Source organism: Coregonus lavaretus, assembly GCF_964263955.1.
Source record: "Coregonus lavaretus genome assembly, chromosome: 9".
NCBI lineage: Eukaryota > Metazoa > Chordata > Actinopteri > Salmoniformes > Salmonidae > Coregonus > Coregonus lavaretus.
The window spans coordinates 33270921-33286449 of NC_139996.1; the positions used below are offsets into that span (position 1 = coordinate 33270921).

Sequence of the window (15529 nt, forward strand, 5' to 3'; positions counted from 1 at the left end):
TTTAGAGTGGCCTTTTATTTCCCCCAGCGCAAGGTGCACCTGTGTAATGACCATGCTGTTTAATCAGCTTCTTGATATGCCACACCTGTCAAGTGGATGTATTATCTTGACAATAGAGAAATGCTCACTAACAGGGATGTAAACACATTTGTGCACACAATTTGAGAGAAATAAGCTTTTTGTGCTTATGGAACATTTCTGGGATCTTTTATTTCAGCTCATGAAACATGGGACCAACACTTCACCTGTTGCGTTTATATTTTTGTTCAGTATATAACTGACTGAATACCTTTTCACCCCTCTCAGTTTCTTCAGGTTGCCCACAGTAATTCCAAACCAAACCAGAACTCTTGTCAGTTTGTTACCATGGCGATATACAGCTGCTCTGCCGTCAACTTCACTCAGGTAATCAATCCATCAACATGATTAACCAATAAACTGTATCCATCAATCAATACAGTACTTATGGCCAAATCTTCACTTAGTTGAGACACATATGAGCTCTGGTCAAAAGTAGTGCTCTATAAAAGTAGTGCGCTTGTTCCCTCCAGGTAGATATTGACCTGTGGATGCCCAACTGCCCATGGTCCCTCCAGGTAGATATTGACCTGTGGATGCCCAACTGCCCATGGTCCCTCCAGGTAGATATTGACCTGTGGATGCCCAACTGCCCATCCTCCATGACGCTCCCCCCTCCCCAGTCACGTTGACTCCACCTGCAACCTCCTCATCACTCTGTCCCTATTGTCCCAGCCCGCTGCAGACTACGTAAGACACACAGTTTCTGATGACTGATGTCCCAGCCGTCTGCCGACTATGTACAATCCACACACATATCTTGTCTCTTATCCACTAAAATATTGTCTTTTACCTCCATCCCCTCTTTCCTCTCCTAGGTGCCTCTGTGTCACTATCGTGAGGCTGTGTTCAGCAGTGGTGCCCCTCGCAGGCTGGTGGAGAAGGTGCAGGCCGAGTAAGCCATTTCTGATGACATCACAGACAGGGACAAGAAGCTGGAGCTGCCCTATGAGTACATGTCCCCCGACCACATTGAGAACAGTGTGGCCATCTGAGCTGCTGAGAATACACACTCATGTAGACAGACACGCATGCATGCACACAGACAGACAGACACACACACTTACAGCCACATGCACACACAAGCATAATGATTTTACTCTCTATCAACCACAATGTTTCTTCCGTTTATAATAATCATGATTTCAAAAATGTTTTTAAACACTGAAACATAACTGCTTTCACGCTTTGATGGTGTTAGTGTCTTTTTACATAGTAATTTTTAAGACTTCACTCTTTAGTTCTCAATACACTATTGCCCTCAAACTCTCTGGACCTCGAAGCTAGTTCCACTTCATTTTTTCATTGTTACCCTCTAATCAGGGACCGGTTTAGAACTGGGACACCAGGTGTGTGCAAATAGGTAGAACAGAAAACCAGCAGGCTCCGGACCTCATTGGGTAAGAGTTGAATACCCCTGCACTATTGTATAGCATATACCACGTGTCAAACTCATTCCACGGAGGGCCGAGTTTCTGCGGGTTTTCGCTCCTCACTTATACTTAATTGATTAATTAAGGTCACTAATTAGTAAGGAACTCCCCTCACCTGGTTGTCTAGGGCTTAATTGAAAGAAAAACCAAAAACCAGCAGACACTAGGCCCTCCATGGAGTGAGTTTGACACCCCTGCCCTATACACTACACCAGGGGTATTCAACTCTTACTTTACGAGGTCCAGAGCCTGTTGTTTTTCTGTTCTACCTGATAATTAATTGCACACGCCTGGTGTTCCAGGTCTAAATCAGTCCCTGATTAGAGGGGAACGATGAAAAAAATGCAGTGGAACTGGCTTCGAGGTCCAGAGTTGAGTTTGAAGGCACTACACATTCTCATCAGTTTAAAATAACACAGTGTAGTGCTGCTGATGGGGCTTAATGATCTTGATGAGATGCAGCGATACACAGTGATCAGGTAGTTCACTCTCCTCTCCTAATGTAAACCAGGAAACAACAACAACAGCAGCGAACAATAATACTGGTTGCATCTCAATGGTCTATAGTGGCCTTCTCTCCTATTATCGTCTCCTTTTCTCCTCCATCTTTGCTGAGCGAGAGGCGGACTAGGACTTAGCTTCCACCTTTCTAGTTTCTTAACGTCAGTGTACTTAGACGGAGGAAAGGAGATGAGCGCACACCCCCTAATACTATTGAGATGCATCCCACAGAGTTTCGACGACAGGGAGCAGCATTGATTCACTGTAAAACGACTTCAATTAAAGTGCCTGAGCATTTTAAACTGTCAAAAGTCTTTAAAACAATCAAAACATGCTTTCACAAGCAGCAACTTAAAAAGTATAACATTGCTGTTATTACTATACTGACACTGAGCCAAGAGAGGGGAGGACAGAGGAAGAGGTCAGAATAATAAATACATAAATAGAGCTAAACACTGTAAAAAGGCATCATGGACAGCAAGGTTTGTACAGCGCAATAATGTTCTGTATATCTTGCATAACTATGGCAGCATTTAGCAAAGTATGACATACAGTATTTGTAGAGATAATACTTTATAGTAGTATTTCTCCTTTCTCCTTAAAAGGGATAGTTCTATTTATGTAGGAATAAATCAAGAGAAAACTCAAAACGGGATCCTTGGGACATCCCAACTCTGACGTCACCCCATTGAAGTTTAAATTTTAAACGGTTAAGGTGAGAGTTAAGATTAGGGTTAGGTAAGGGTTAGGTTTATGGTAAGGGTGGGGGTTAGGGTTTAGGTAGGGTGTCCCAAGGATTCCGGATAGCACTTACCATAAAGAAAGGCTAAATGACAAATGGTCGCGTGTTGTTTTTCCATCGACCCAAAGAGAGGACAGTGTTTTCTAATGTCGTCAAACTGAACACTGTGACCTCACAGAAGGGTTTCACATGGGTTCTCTTCACATCCCAACAGGCTTGTTGTTCTGACCATAGAAATAGAATAAACTACTTCCATGGTTCACACATCAGTAGCAGCATGAGTGTTAGAGATCAAATCAGTTACGTTTAGATAATACTGTGGCTTCTGCCTCATCCTCAGTTTAGACCTTAGGCCCTCATCTTCACACTCATTTCTCTCTATCTGCATCTTTCTCTCTCTTTTTCTCCTCTCCCATTATCAATGCTCCTCTCCCTCCATTCATCTTATCTATCTCTTATTCTCTCTCCACCCTATCCTCCCTCACCCCACATCTTGTATCTTCCTTTCCCTTCCCTTCCCTCTTATCTCCCTCCCTCTCCTTCTCCCTCTCCCTCTCCTAGCTGATTGGGTCCAGCACCAGGACTTTGCACTCCCTCTTGGCGATCTTGTCCAATGACAGCACAGCTTTCTCCTGGGGGGGCAGGTAGAGGGGCCGACCTACAGGAGAGCCCACCGGGGGGGTGATGGCTCGCCTTTCCATCGCACTGCCCGTCCTGAAACACAGACACACCAGTCTGAGCTTAAAGATGCATGTGATACAATTAATCAGTGTACAGAGGACACATAATGACTGTGTGTGTGTGAGTGTGTGTATCCTCCCTACTTACCTCATGATGTGAGAGCGCGACGGTTGTTGATGAGAGAAGCTCTGTGATCGTCCCAGACTGGCCTGGTGTCTATCCAGTAGGTCTCTGACTGCAGGGCTGGATGGACTGTTCTTACCTAGAAACACATAGATACAGTTGCTCTTTGTTTTCCATCACTTCATGTTAAAAAAATAATTAGTCATTTACTACTAATAAAAACAACATACAGTGCCTTCGGAAAGTATTCAGAACCTTTGACTTTTTTCACATTTTGTTAGGTTACAGCCTTATTCTAAAATGTATTAAATTGTTTTTTCCCCTCATCAATTTACACACAATACCGCATAATGATAAAGCAAAAATAGGTTTTTAGAAATTGTTGCTAATTTATAACAAATGAAAAACAGAAATATCACATAAGTATTCAGACCCTTTACTCAGTACTTTGTTGAAGCACCTTTGGCAGCATTTACAGCCTTGAGTCTTCTTGGGTATGACGCTACAAGCTTGGCACACCTGTATTTGGGGAGTTTCTCCCATTCTTCTCTGCAGATCCTCTCAAGCTCTGTCAGGTTGGATGGGGAGCGTCGCTGCACAGCTATTTTCAGGTCTCTCCAGAGATGTTAAATCGGGTGCAAGTCCGGGCTCTGGCTGGGCCATTCAAGGACATTCAGAGACTTGTCCCAAAGCCACTCCTGCGTTGTCTTGGCTGTTTGCTTAGGGTCATTGTCCTGCTGGAAGATGAACCTTCGCCCCAGTCTGAGGTCCTGAGCGCTCTGGAGCAGGTTTTCATCAAGGATCTCTCTGTACTTTGCTCTGTTAATCTTTGCCTCGATCCTGACTAGTCTCCCAGCCCCTGCCGCTGAAAAACACCCCCACAGCATGATGCTGCCACCATCATGCTTCACTGTAGGGATGGTGCCAGGTTTCCTCCAGACGTGACGCTTGGCATTCAGGCCAAAGAGTTGAATCTTGGTTTCATCAGACTAGAGAATCTTGTTTCTCATGATCTGAGAGTCTTTAGGTGCCTTTTGGCAAACTCCAAGCGGGCTGTCATGTGCCTTTCACTGAGGAGTGGCTTCCGTCTGGCCACTCTACCATAAAGGCCTGATTGGTGGAGTGCTGCAGAGATGGTTGTCCTTCTGGAAGGTTCTCCCATCTCCACAGAGGAACTCTAGAACTCTGTCAGAGTGACCATCGGGTTCTTGGTCACCTCCCTGACCAAGGCCCTTCTCCCCCGATTGCTCAGTTTGGCCGGTCGGCCAGCTCTAGGAAGAGTCTTGGTGGTTCCAAACTTCTTCCATTTAAGAATTATGTTCTTGGGGACCTCGACACAATCCTGTCTCGGAGCTCTACGGACAATTCCTTCGACCTCATGGCTTGGTTTTTGCTCTGACATGCACTGTCAACTGTGGGACCTTATATAGACGGGTGTGTGCATTCCCAAATCTCATATTCAAAGATGTCTCCAAAAATGATGCATTAATGTATCATAGCCTGTTGTCCTTCATTAACATGTCATAGTGTATATATTGTCCTTCATTCCATTCTATAGGCTCTGTAGATTCTCTAGATTCTTACGGGAGAGGGGGCGGGCGTCGGGGGGAGGGTTGGAGACAGACGCCGTGAACTGCAGCTTCAGCTTCATATGTTGACTCAGCTAGAGAAGGAGAGAAAGATATAGAGGAGAAAGGATAAGACAATAATAATGATTATTAGTACTATATATATGCAACATGTAAAGTGTTGGTCCCATGTTTCATGAGCTGAAATAAAAGATCCCAGAAATGTTCCATATGCACAAAAAGCTTGTCCCCAAAAGTGTATCCCCATCCAGTGTGTATTGTACCTCGTAGAGTCCTGCCTTGAGTATCTGGAAGGCGACAGTGAAAGAGAGAGTGCAGCCTTTCCGACAGTGGCCCAGGTTACTGAGGGGGGAGTGACACACTACAGCCCCCAACGCTGCATCCTCACTTTGCCCCCGACCTGGAGGAGGGGGGAGGTGAAGGAGGGGAAAGGGATGGGGCAGGAGGGTAGAGAAAGGAGAGAAGAAACTGAGAAAATGGAAAGGTGTTTGAAAACTGTTCTTCACAGAAATAAGATAGGGCTGCCTGTCACCATTGTCAAAAACAACTTAATAAACTAATTGGTCACAATGATTGTACGTTTGTCCAGGAACCTTCCTTCGCTGTCCAGACCCTCCACTCACACACCCCTCACCCTCGGGTGTCCAGACCAGACGTACAGCCAGGAAGTCTTGCAGGTTGTTGAGCAGAGTGTATCTGACCCTGAAGTGGTCCCTGGTCTGCACAGTGCTGGGGCTACTGGCAGTCATCACGAACCTGGGACGGTCCAACCGGATACTGGGCAATCTGGAAGGAGAGTGGGATGGATGGAGGAGAGAAAAGGGAAGGGAGGGAGGGTTAATAAACTAACCTAAGAAAACTGAAGTTTCTGGGTGGATGGTAGCAACATCATAAACAGTTGTGGGCCAGACAGAGATGAGTAGTGAAGTGACACTGTGCACATGCAACAAACATGCAATTCAGTGGCACCTGTAGTGTGTGTAGATGCAGTTGGTGAAGGGCATCTTGGGAGTTGACCACTGAAGCACTGCTACAAGAGGAACTTCAAGACCCTGAATAAACACACAGTGACGTAGTGACACATCATACTCTGAAATGACAAAAGTGGCTTAAAGCTGCATGCAATATGTAACTTTTCAGTGTGAACCTACCAAATTCACATAGAAATGTGAGTTATAGCTCTGTCATTCTCATTGAAAGCAATTATAAGAAGCGGTAGTTCTGTTCTATGTGCGCTATTTCTATGCTTCCTGTTCTTAAGTTTCATTTTTTTGCATATTTTACATTTGATTTTGTACACCAGCTTCAGACAGCTGAAAATACAATATTTTTGGTTATAGAAAATATATTTCACAGCGGTTTAGTTGGTACAATGATTCTCTACACTATACTTGCTTGTTTTGTCACATAAACTGAAATTTGGCGAACTATTAGAATTTTAGCAACCAGGAAATGGCTTTCTGCATAGTGCTTTTAACTTAACTCAGAAAAAAACATATTCACAGATGGGTGGTGGCACCTTAATTGGGGAAGACGGGCTCAGTAATGTATTTCTCTCTCTCACTCTCTCACACACTCACACACCTCTTTGGAGTCGTCCTGGGGCATGTCGCTGAGCTGCAGCTGGAACAGGAAGTCATATTCCTCCAGGGCGCTGAGCATGCTGGGTAGTCGACAGGCCACACTCTCCATCCTGCAGAACGACGCCATGGCAACCTCTCCTGACTGGTGGCTGAGAGGATAGACAAAATATAACATCCCGGATGTGAGGAAGACAAGAGTTAGATGTACCAGTAAAGACACTATGTGTGGACACCAACTTATAATGTAGAGTACTAACATTTCCCAGTCAACATAAGGCACAAATAAAACAGTTACACACATATACAGACCCTCTCTCCCCCCTTTGTCCCTCTCACACCCACACACAGTCGTACCACACGTTGTCGACAAGCATCACAGATCCATCTGGCATCATGGGCAGGTAGGAGGCGTTGAAGTTTGGCAGAATCCTCACGTCCCTCACAGTCACCTCCTCCTGAGAACACTCATTTAATACTGAGAAAGAGGGGGGAGAGAGAGAGGAGAAAGAAAACGGTTAAAATGGGAATAGGAGCCAGAGAGAAGAGAAATAAGGTCAGGAGGCAGTAGTTTAAGTAACATCCATCTAATCTATCTAATCCAATTATTGTGTCAGTGGCATTAGTATTGACTCTCAAATTAGTTGTGACAGTACTGGCCATCTGGCCCTCATACCTTTGAGCACGGTGAGGTGCTTCCCAGAGACAGTCATCTGCTTACAGCGAACAGTTGGGGGCGGTAGCACTGTCAGAGTGGTGCTCACTGTGGAGGAGAGAGGAGAGAGGGGGTGCTGAGTTAAATCTGAGATGGATTAAGGCAATAAACATAGATAACTGATTCATATCAATATCTAATATGGCCAAAGAGAAAGTAGCATGGCTTTGTTAGCGATGCTGTGTTGACAAGTGTGTGTGTTTGTGTACCCTGTGCTTTGAAGTTGTTGAAGTCATGGAAGAAGGTGTGTTTGAGCGTGTGGGTGTGTGTGTACCCTGTGCTTTGAAGGTGTTAAGGTCTTGTCTGAAGGTGTGTGTGGGGACTCGCTGCTGTAGGATGCTAAGGTAGCCATGTTCCTGAACCTCTGCTTTCTCTGCCTCTCTCTTCCACACCGTCACCATCACCTGGACACACACACACAAACAATACGCAGATAATGAGCCCCTCAAAGATGTCATTGTTCACTGTTCACACTTGATTTAAAACCAAGCCTTCCAAGAGTACTGTATGAATGTAATTTCTTTATGCAAAATGTGAAGACCTTGTTCACAAGACTGAAGTTTTGCAAATGCATTAATGGAACACTGAGGATGTGTCCTAAATGGCATATTCCCTATATAGTGCACTATTAGTCTGACCTCTCACCTTGACTTTGAGGGTGTTGACGGGGAGTTTGTCCAATGACACGGTCAGGGGGAAGATGACCTCATCAGTCAACACAACAGGCTCGTCCAATGGAGACTAGAGGAGAAAGAGGGGGGAGTGAGGGCGAGAAAAGAGGGAGGAAGAGGGAGAGAGAGACAGAGAGCAGAGTGAGAGGAGGGAGGAAGTAAGGAGGGAAAATAAATAGACAAAAAAAATGAGCAGAAGAAAGAAAAAAAAGGAGAGACGGAAAAAGATGAGAGAGAGAGTGAATATTACCCATGCTCTAATTACTGCAGTCACAGAGACTGATCATTGTTACACAAAATGCCTCTCCATCTTCAGTCAGTCATGAAGAGACAACACAGGGAGTCCCTGTTGTTCTCCTCACACACACTATTGTGGCAAGGTCAACAAAAGACACAGAGGCAGACACAAATACTGTAGATGTTTTCTGATTGTCTATGCCTGTGAGACAACAGTACAGTACAGTAGTGGATTTAGTTAGTGTGATCTGTGATGTTGCTGCTGATACTTTATTAGCTGGCTACAACTCTATGATACTCGTTCAAATGAAGGACTTTACCTAGCCCATGGAAATCACACATCTTCTCAGGCCAGTAGGAAAGACTCCTGACTGACTGACCAACCAACCAACCCCTTATGGTGTCATGTCAGTTTCTATCATAGAATTAGGAATTAGAAATACTAATTTCATAGGATTGCTATGTTTTCTATACTGACACTGTAATATGGGGCTTATAAGAAAGTTCCCAGTATGTCAGCGGGTGCTGCTGGGTGTTGATGTTATGATGTGGATTACAGAATAGAGATGAGAGGCCATCTGGAAAAAATATATACTGTTTGCATCAACCTGTCAGTTTGCATTCTGAGGTGACTTGTGAGAGCAGGTCAGAGTAAATATAGCTAAGGTAAGGGGTTAGTGCAGAATAGGCAGAGAGGGGCAGACATATAGATGAATTCCCTTAGAAGGGCATATAGAAAGAAAGAAAGAAAGAAAGAAAGAAAGAAAGAAAGAAAGAAAGAAAGAAAGAAAGAAAGAAAGAAAGAAAGACATAAGTAGATTCCTTGAAATAATTATCATAGCAAAATCTAGAACACCAAAGTTACACAACAAACACACACAATACCAAATAACCCACACTCTAAAACCCATAGGAGGTGGGGTTCATCAAGGAACCTCATTAGTTGGTGGGGGTTCTTGCAGGACCTAACAGCCCAACTGAAACACTTGGATTTGAATTTGAAAGGACAGCAGGTGCAGGCACTTAACTGAAAAAGAGCTCCACAATTTAAGGTAAGGTTTGTCCCTTGTATGATCTACATTTATATTGTTTTATGATGATACCATCTATCTTTTCATATTTGTGCAAATCTTTCTAAAAGAGAAAATGGATACAATTCAATGGTTATCAATCAACAAATAGGTAATAATATGTTGGCTATAAGAATATGTTGAAGGCTAGCTGTATTGGGTGCAGATGACTGAACTGCTCACTTTTGTGTCTGTGTCTGCAGGTTTACAGAGAAGGAGGCATACAAAGGTATGTCAATTGGTATTGGTATGTTATGCAGATCACATGTACAATCCTCCTCCCTTACCTCTTCAAGGAAAATCCCATAGGCCTCTACATTATGGACAAGGTATGTGTATGAAAACCATTATCAAAATAATTGTATTCATCCACATCACAAATGCCAAGGTATGAATACTGTCATGTGCATGTTTTGTTAATCATCTGTATAATTGCTATTTTTTGGATTCACAGACTTCACCCTCCCTACACCTCTGATGAATATAACAGGAAACCTGTTCGATCACCATGCACTGCAAAATCATTCTGGCTATGGATACGAAGAACATCAACACATTAACATCAACATGCCAGAGGATATACCAATTGGACTTGGGGCTCTGCTGGGAGTTTACCTTATATTTAGATGTTTTTATTCTGCTTTGCCACTAAAATCCTAATAAACACTGACAACTAAATTATTGTGTTATTGTTGTTATTGTTAAGCGTATTACTACTAATAATAATAATAGGGGAGGGGGGGAGTAGTTCAAATATTAACCCCAAAGGGTTCTTCAAAAGGTTATTTGAGGATCCATTGAAAGGAGTTATTCGAATAAATTATAGGGCTTCCCCCACAGTTTCAATTTGAAGAACCCCTAAAGGATCCTCCAGGAACCTTTACTTTTTAGAGTGCATAACGATTCCCATAACCCATAATGATATCCATACCTGCAACGGCGCCCTGCGGAACTCCCGTCCCCCACTCCCCGTGGTGTTGTGGATGAGAAGAGGCCTGCATTCCCTGAACTCCCGGCATCTCGCATCCACCCTGCTTGTCAAAGCCGGAGCCCCGTACTCATCCCCGGCCTCCTCCGTGCCCTCGTCCCCGCTGCTCTGGTAATCTTGGTGATGATGCGACCGGTGCCTGCTCTCTCCGGGGCTGACGCTGGCCACGGCGCACAGAGAACCGGCCAGCTCCCTCCATTCCCGGATACTTGGGGTCTCCGAACCGAACCCAGCAACACCTCCCCCGCCTTCCACTGTCCCAATCCCCGGCCCTGTCGGTGTCTCTCCGCAGGACGCGTCCCTGCACCGGAGCACCAGGAGGAAGCGGACCGTCTCGCCGAGGTAGAGGTGACTGCGCCGGGGTAGGGTTCTGTAACGGGCCGGGTCGGACAGGTCGGAGATAGGCACCGCGGGGAAATACATGAAATACTCGCACTGAGACTCCATCATCCGAACCATCGCACCAAACAAGCACCTGCCTGTCAAATATAGGCTATAGAGATGTATAATCCACAGACGCTCCTGATGTAGCCTAAACAAATAGATTATCAAGCAATGCACTGATGTCAAACCGAATAAGATCCAGCATCCTATCAATTTGGTGATCAAAAGGTAAACACCATTCCTGATTTAAAGACAGTAGCCTAGTCATTTCGTAGGTCCTGCATCATCATCATCATCGCTCCTCTAGATAGCTGCTACTGCAGATGGGTTAGCAGCCTCAGAAGCGATGTTCATAAACGCAAGCAAGCCACGGGCAAAAGTAATTCAGCATAGAGGATGCTGCAGCAATAACAAATGGGTTTTCAGAATAATTTATCAACGAGGACGTGCCCTGCCCTGTGTGTGTGGTTGACCCTGAAATTAATCTAAATTAATTTGCCATGTAAATCACACCACATTAAAACACAATATAGCCTATTTTTAACCATGTATAGACTAATGTTGGTATAACACAATTTAGCCTATTGAAATCCACACCAACATATGGTGTCGTCACTAGTTAACACAACCACAAAATCATAATTATGGCTAAACCCCGCCCATTTCTACAATTGATTTTAAAGAGATTTTAAATCTCACCTTAACCACACTGCTCACCTTATGCTTAAGCCCAACCTTAAATTAAGACCAAAAAGCTATTTTCTGTAGCTTCGTGGCTGTGTTATCTGGTGGGAACCAACAAATATGGTTTTAGCTAGCAGATTGTAACGGGATAATTTGATGCTCCAGGTTATTTTATACAAGATGCTGCCACAGATTTTTCGACTAACCTGCCCTTGGCAATATTGTCTTTGTTCTCGATTTGGGGAAAAATGTAGGCTATCTTATGTCAGTGTCCAGTTGCAGGTGGCTTCAGAATCTTACAGTGCCTTCAGAAAATATTCACACCTCTTGACTTAATCGACATTTGTTGTGTTACAGCCTGAATTCAAAATGGATAAAAATAGATTATTTTCCTCGACTATCTACACACAATACCCCATAATGACAAAGTGAAAACATGTTTTTAGACATTTTTGCAAATGTATTAGAAATTAAATACAGAAATATCACATTTACATACAGTCACAGTCAAAAGTTTGGACACACCTACTTATTCAAGAGTTTTTCTTTATTTGTCACTATTTTCTACATTGTAGAATAATAGTGAAGACATCAAAACTATGAAATAACACATATGGAATCATTTAGTAACCAAAAAAGTGTTAAACAAATCAAAATATATTTTATATTTGAGATTCTTCAAAGTAGCCACCCTTTGCCTTGATGACAGCTTTGCACACTCTTGGGCATTCTCTCAACCAGCTTCATGAGGAATGCTTTTCCAACAGTCTTGAAGGAGTTCCCACATATGCTGGGCACTCTGCGGTCCAACTCATCCCAAACCATCTCAATTAGGTTGAGGTCGGGTGATTGTGCAGCACTCCATCACTCTCCTTCTTGGTCAAATAGCCCTTACACAGCCTGGAGGTGTGTTTTGGGTCATTGTCCTGTTGAAAACAAATGATAGTCCCACTAAGCGCAAACCAGATGGGATGGCGTATCGCTGCAGAATGCTGTGGTAGCCATGCTGGTTAAGTGTGCCTTGAATTCTAAATAAATCACAGACCGATTCACCAGCAATGCACTCCCACACCCTCACTCCTCCTCCTCCATGCTTCACGGTGGGAACCACATACAGTGGGGAAAAAAAGTATTTAGTCAGCCACCAATTGTGTAAGTTCTCCCACTTAAAAAGATGAGAGAGGCCTGTAATTTTCATCATAGGTACACGTCAACTATGACAGACAAAATGAGAAAAAAAATTCCAGAAAATCAAATTGTAGGATTTTTAATGAATTTATTTGCAAAATATGGTGGAAAATAAGTATTTGGTCAATAACAAAAGTTTCTCAATACTTTGTTATATACCCTTTGTTGGCAATGACACAGGTCAAACGTTTTCTGTAAGTCTTCACAAGGTTTTCACATATTGTTGCTGGTATTTTGGCCCATTCCTCCATGCAGCTCTCCTCTAGAGCAGTGATGTTTTGGGGCTGTCGCTGGGCAACACAGTTTTTCAACTCCCTCCAAAGATTTTCTATGGGGTTGAGATCTGGAGACTGGCTAGGCCACTCCAGGACCTTGAAATGCTTCTTACGAAGCCACTCCTTCGTTGCCCGGGCGGTGTGTTTGGGATCATTGTCATGCTGAAAGACCCAGCCACATTTCATCTTCAATGCCCTTGCTGATGGAAGGAGGTTTTCACTCAAAATCTCATGATACATGACCCCATTCATTCTTTCCTTTACACGGATCAGTCGTCCTGGTCCCTTTGCAGAAAAACAGCCCCAAAGCATGATGTTTCCACCCCCATGCTTCACAGTAGGTATGTTGTTCTTTGGATGCAACTCAGCATTATTTGTCCTCCAAACACAACGAGTTGTGTTTTTACTAAAAAGTTATATTTTGGTTTCATCTGACCATATGACATTCTCCCAATCCTCTTCTGGATCATCCAAATGCACTCTAGCAAACTTCAGACGGGCCTGGACATGTACTGGCTTAAGCAGGGGGACACGTCTGGCACTGCAGGATTTGAGTCCCTGGCGGCGTAGTGTGTTACTGATGGTAGGCTTTGTTACTTTGGTCCCAGCTCTCTGCAGGTCATTCACTAGGTCCCCCCGTGTGGTTCTGGGATTTTTGCTCACCGTTCTTGTGATCATTTTGACCCCACGGGGTGAGATCTTGCGTGGAGCCCCAGATCGAGGGAGATTATCAGTGGTCTTGTATGTCTTCCATTTCCTAATAATTGCTCCCACAGTTGATTTCTTCAAACCAAGCTGCTTACCTATTGCAGATTCAGTCTTCCCAGCCTGGTGCAGGTCTACAATTTTGTTTCTGGTGTCCTTTGACAGCTCTTTGGTCTTGGCCATAGTGGAGTTTGGAGTGTGACTGTTTGAGGTTGTGGACAGGTGTCTTTTATACTGTTAACAAGTTCAAACAGGTGCCATTAATACAGGTAACGAGTGGAGGACAGAGGAGCCTCTTAAAGAAGAAGTTACAGGTCTGTGAGAGCCAGAAATCTTGCTTCTTTGAAGGTGACCAAATACTTATTTTCCACCATAATTTGCAAATAAATTCATAAAAAATCCTACAATGTGATTTTCTGGATTTTTTTTTCTCAATTTGTCTGTCATAGTTGACGTGTACCTATGATGAAAATTACAGGCCTCTCTCATCTTTTTAAGTGGGAGAACTTGCACAATTGGTGGCTGACTAAATACTTTTTTTCCCCACTGTATGCAGAGATCATCCGTTCACCTACTCCGCGTCTCACAAAGACACAGCGGTTGGAACCAAAAATCTCAAATTTGGACTCATCAGACCAAAGGACAGATTTCCACTGGTCTAATGTCCATTGCTCGTGTTTCTTGGCCCAAGCAAGTCTCTTCTTCTTTTAGTGTCCTTTAGTAGTGGTTTCTTTGCAGCAATTCGACCATGAAGGCCTGATTCACGCAGTCTCCTCTGAACAGTTGATGTTGAGATGTGTCTGTTACTTGAACTCTGTGAAGCATTTATTTGGGCTGCAATCTGAGGCTGGTAACTCTAATGAACTTATCCTCTGCAGCAGAGGTAACTCTGGGTCTTCCTTTCCTGTGGCAGTCCTCATGAGAGTCAGTTTCATCATAGCGCTTGATGGTTTTTGCGAATTCACTTGAAGAAACTTTCAGTTCTTGAAATGTTCCATATTGATTGACCTTCATGTCTTAAAGTAATGATGGACTGTCGTTTCTCTTTGCTTATTTGAGCTGTTCTTGCCATAATATGTACTTGGTCTTTTACCAAATAGGGCTATCTTCTGTATACCACCCCTACCTTGTCACAACACAACTGATTGGCTCAAACACATTAAAAAGGAAAGAAATTCCACAAATTAACTTTTAAGAAGGCACACATGTTAATTGAAATGCATTCCAGGTGACTACCTCATGAAGCTGGTTGAGAGAATGCCAAGAGTGTGCAAAGCTGTCATCAAGGCAAAGGGTGGCTATTTGAAGAATCTCAAATATAAAATATATTTTGATTTGTTTAACACTTTTTTGGTTACTACATGATTCCATATGTGCTATTTCATAGTTTTGATGTCTTCACTATTATTCTACAATGTAGAAAATAGTAAAAATAAAGAAAAACCCTTGAATGAGTAGGTATTTTCATACATATTTTTCTGAATTGTTAAAAATCTAAGTTATACCAATCAAATCATAATCTATCACTTTTCCCCAGAGGTGGTGAAGGGGGCCATGCTCCTGCAGGACCCCCTCACTTAAATGCGCTTTTGATCTGCTGTATTTGTAATGAAGCTGGTTGGTGATGGTCTGTGTGGAGAATATCAGTGTGTGGAAGGAGTACTGAAGTAAGTCATGGGGATGGAAGGTATTTGGTTGTTCCTCAGGAGATGATGGTGGTGCAGTTCCACACTCTAGGACCAGTCTGATGAGGAGCTTGTTGCCGGCCAGGGAGAAGAAGTCTGGGAAAACAGTTATGACAGTGCCATCATTCCATACTATCATTAAATGCTTTATGGGAATATATTCCACTGGAAGTGTACACATTATATAGTTGAATTGTAAT

General features: G+C 43.4%; 1 protein-coding gene across 1 annotated transcript; it reads right to left on the reverse strand.

The window, feature by feature from the left end:
* Window positions 1-3311: 3311 nt before the first annotated feature.
* LOC311134937 (trafficking protein particle complex subunit 14-like) lies at window positions 3312-10867 on the reverse strand (the record flags this gene model as incomplete). Its single annotated transcript, XM_084168703.1, has 12 exons — window positions 3312-3468; window positions 3583-3697; window positions 5143-5221; window positions 5411-5547; window positions 5782-5933; window positions 6117-6199; window positions 6732-6879; window positions 7085-7205; window positions 7404-7490; window positions 7717-7846; window positions 8088-8183; window positions 10352-10867. The coding sequence occupies 12 exons, from the start codon at window positions 10865-10867 to the stop codon at window positions 3312-3314; spliced, it is 1821 nt and encodes a 606-aa protein (XP_084024829.1).
* Between the last annotated feature and the right edge of the window lie 4662 nt (window positions 10868-15529).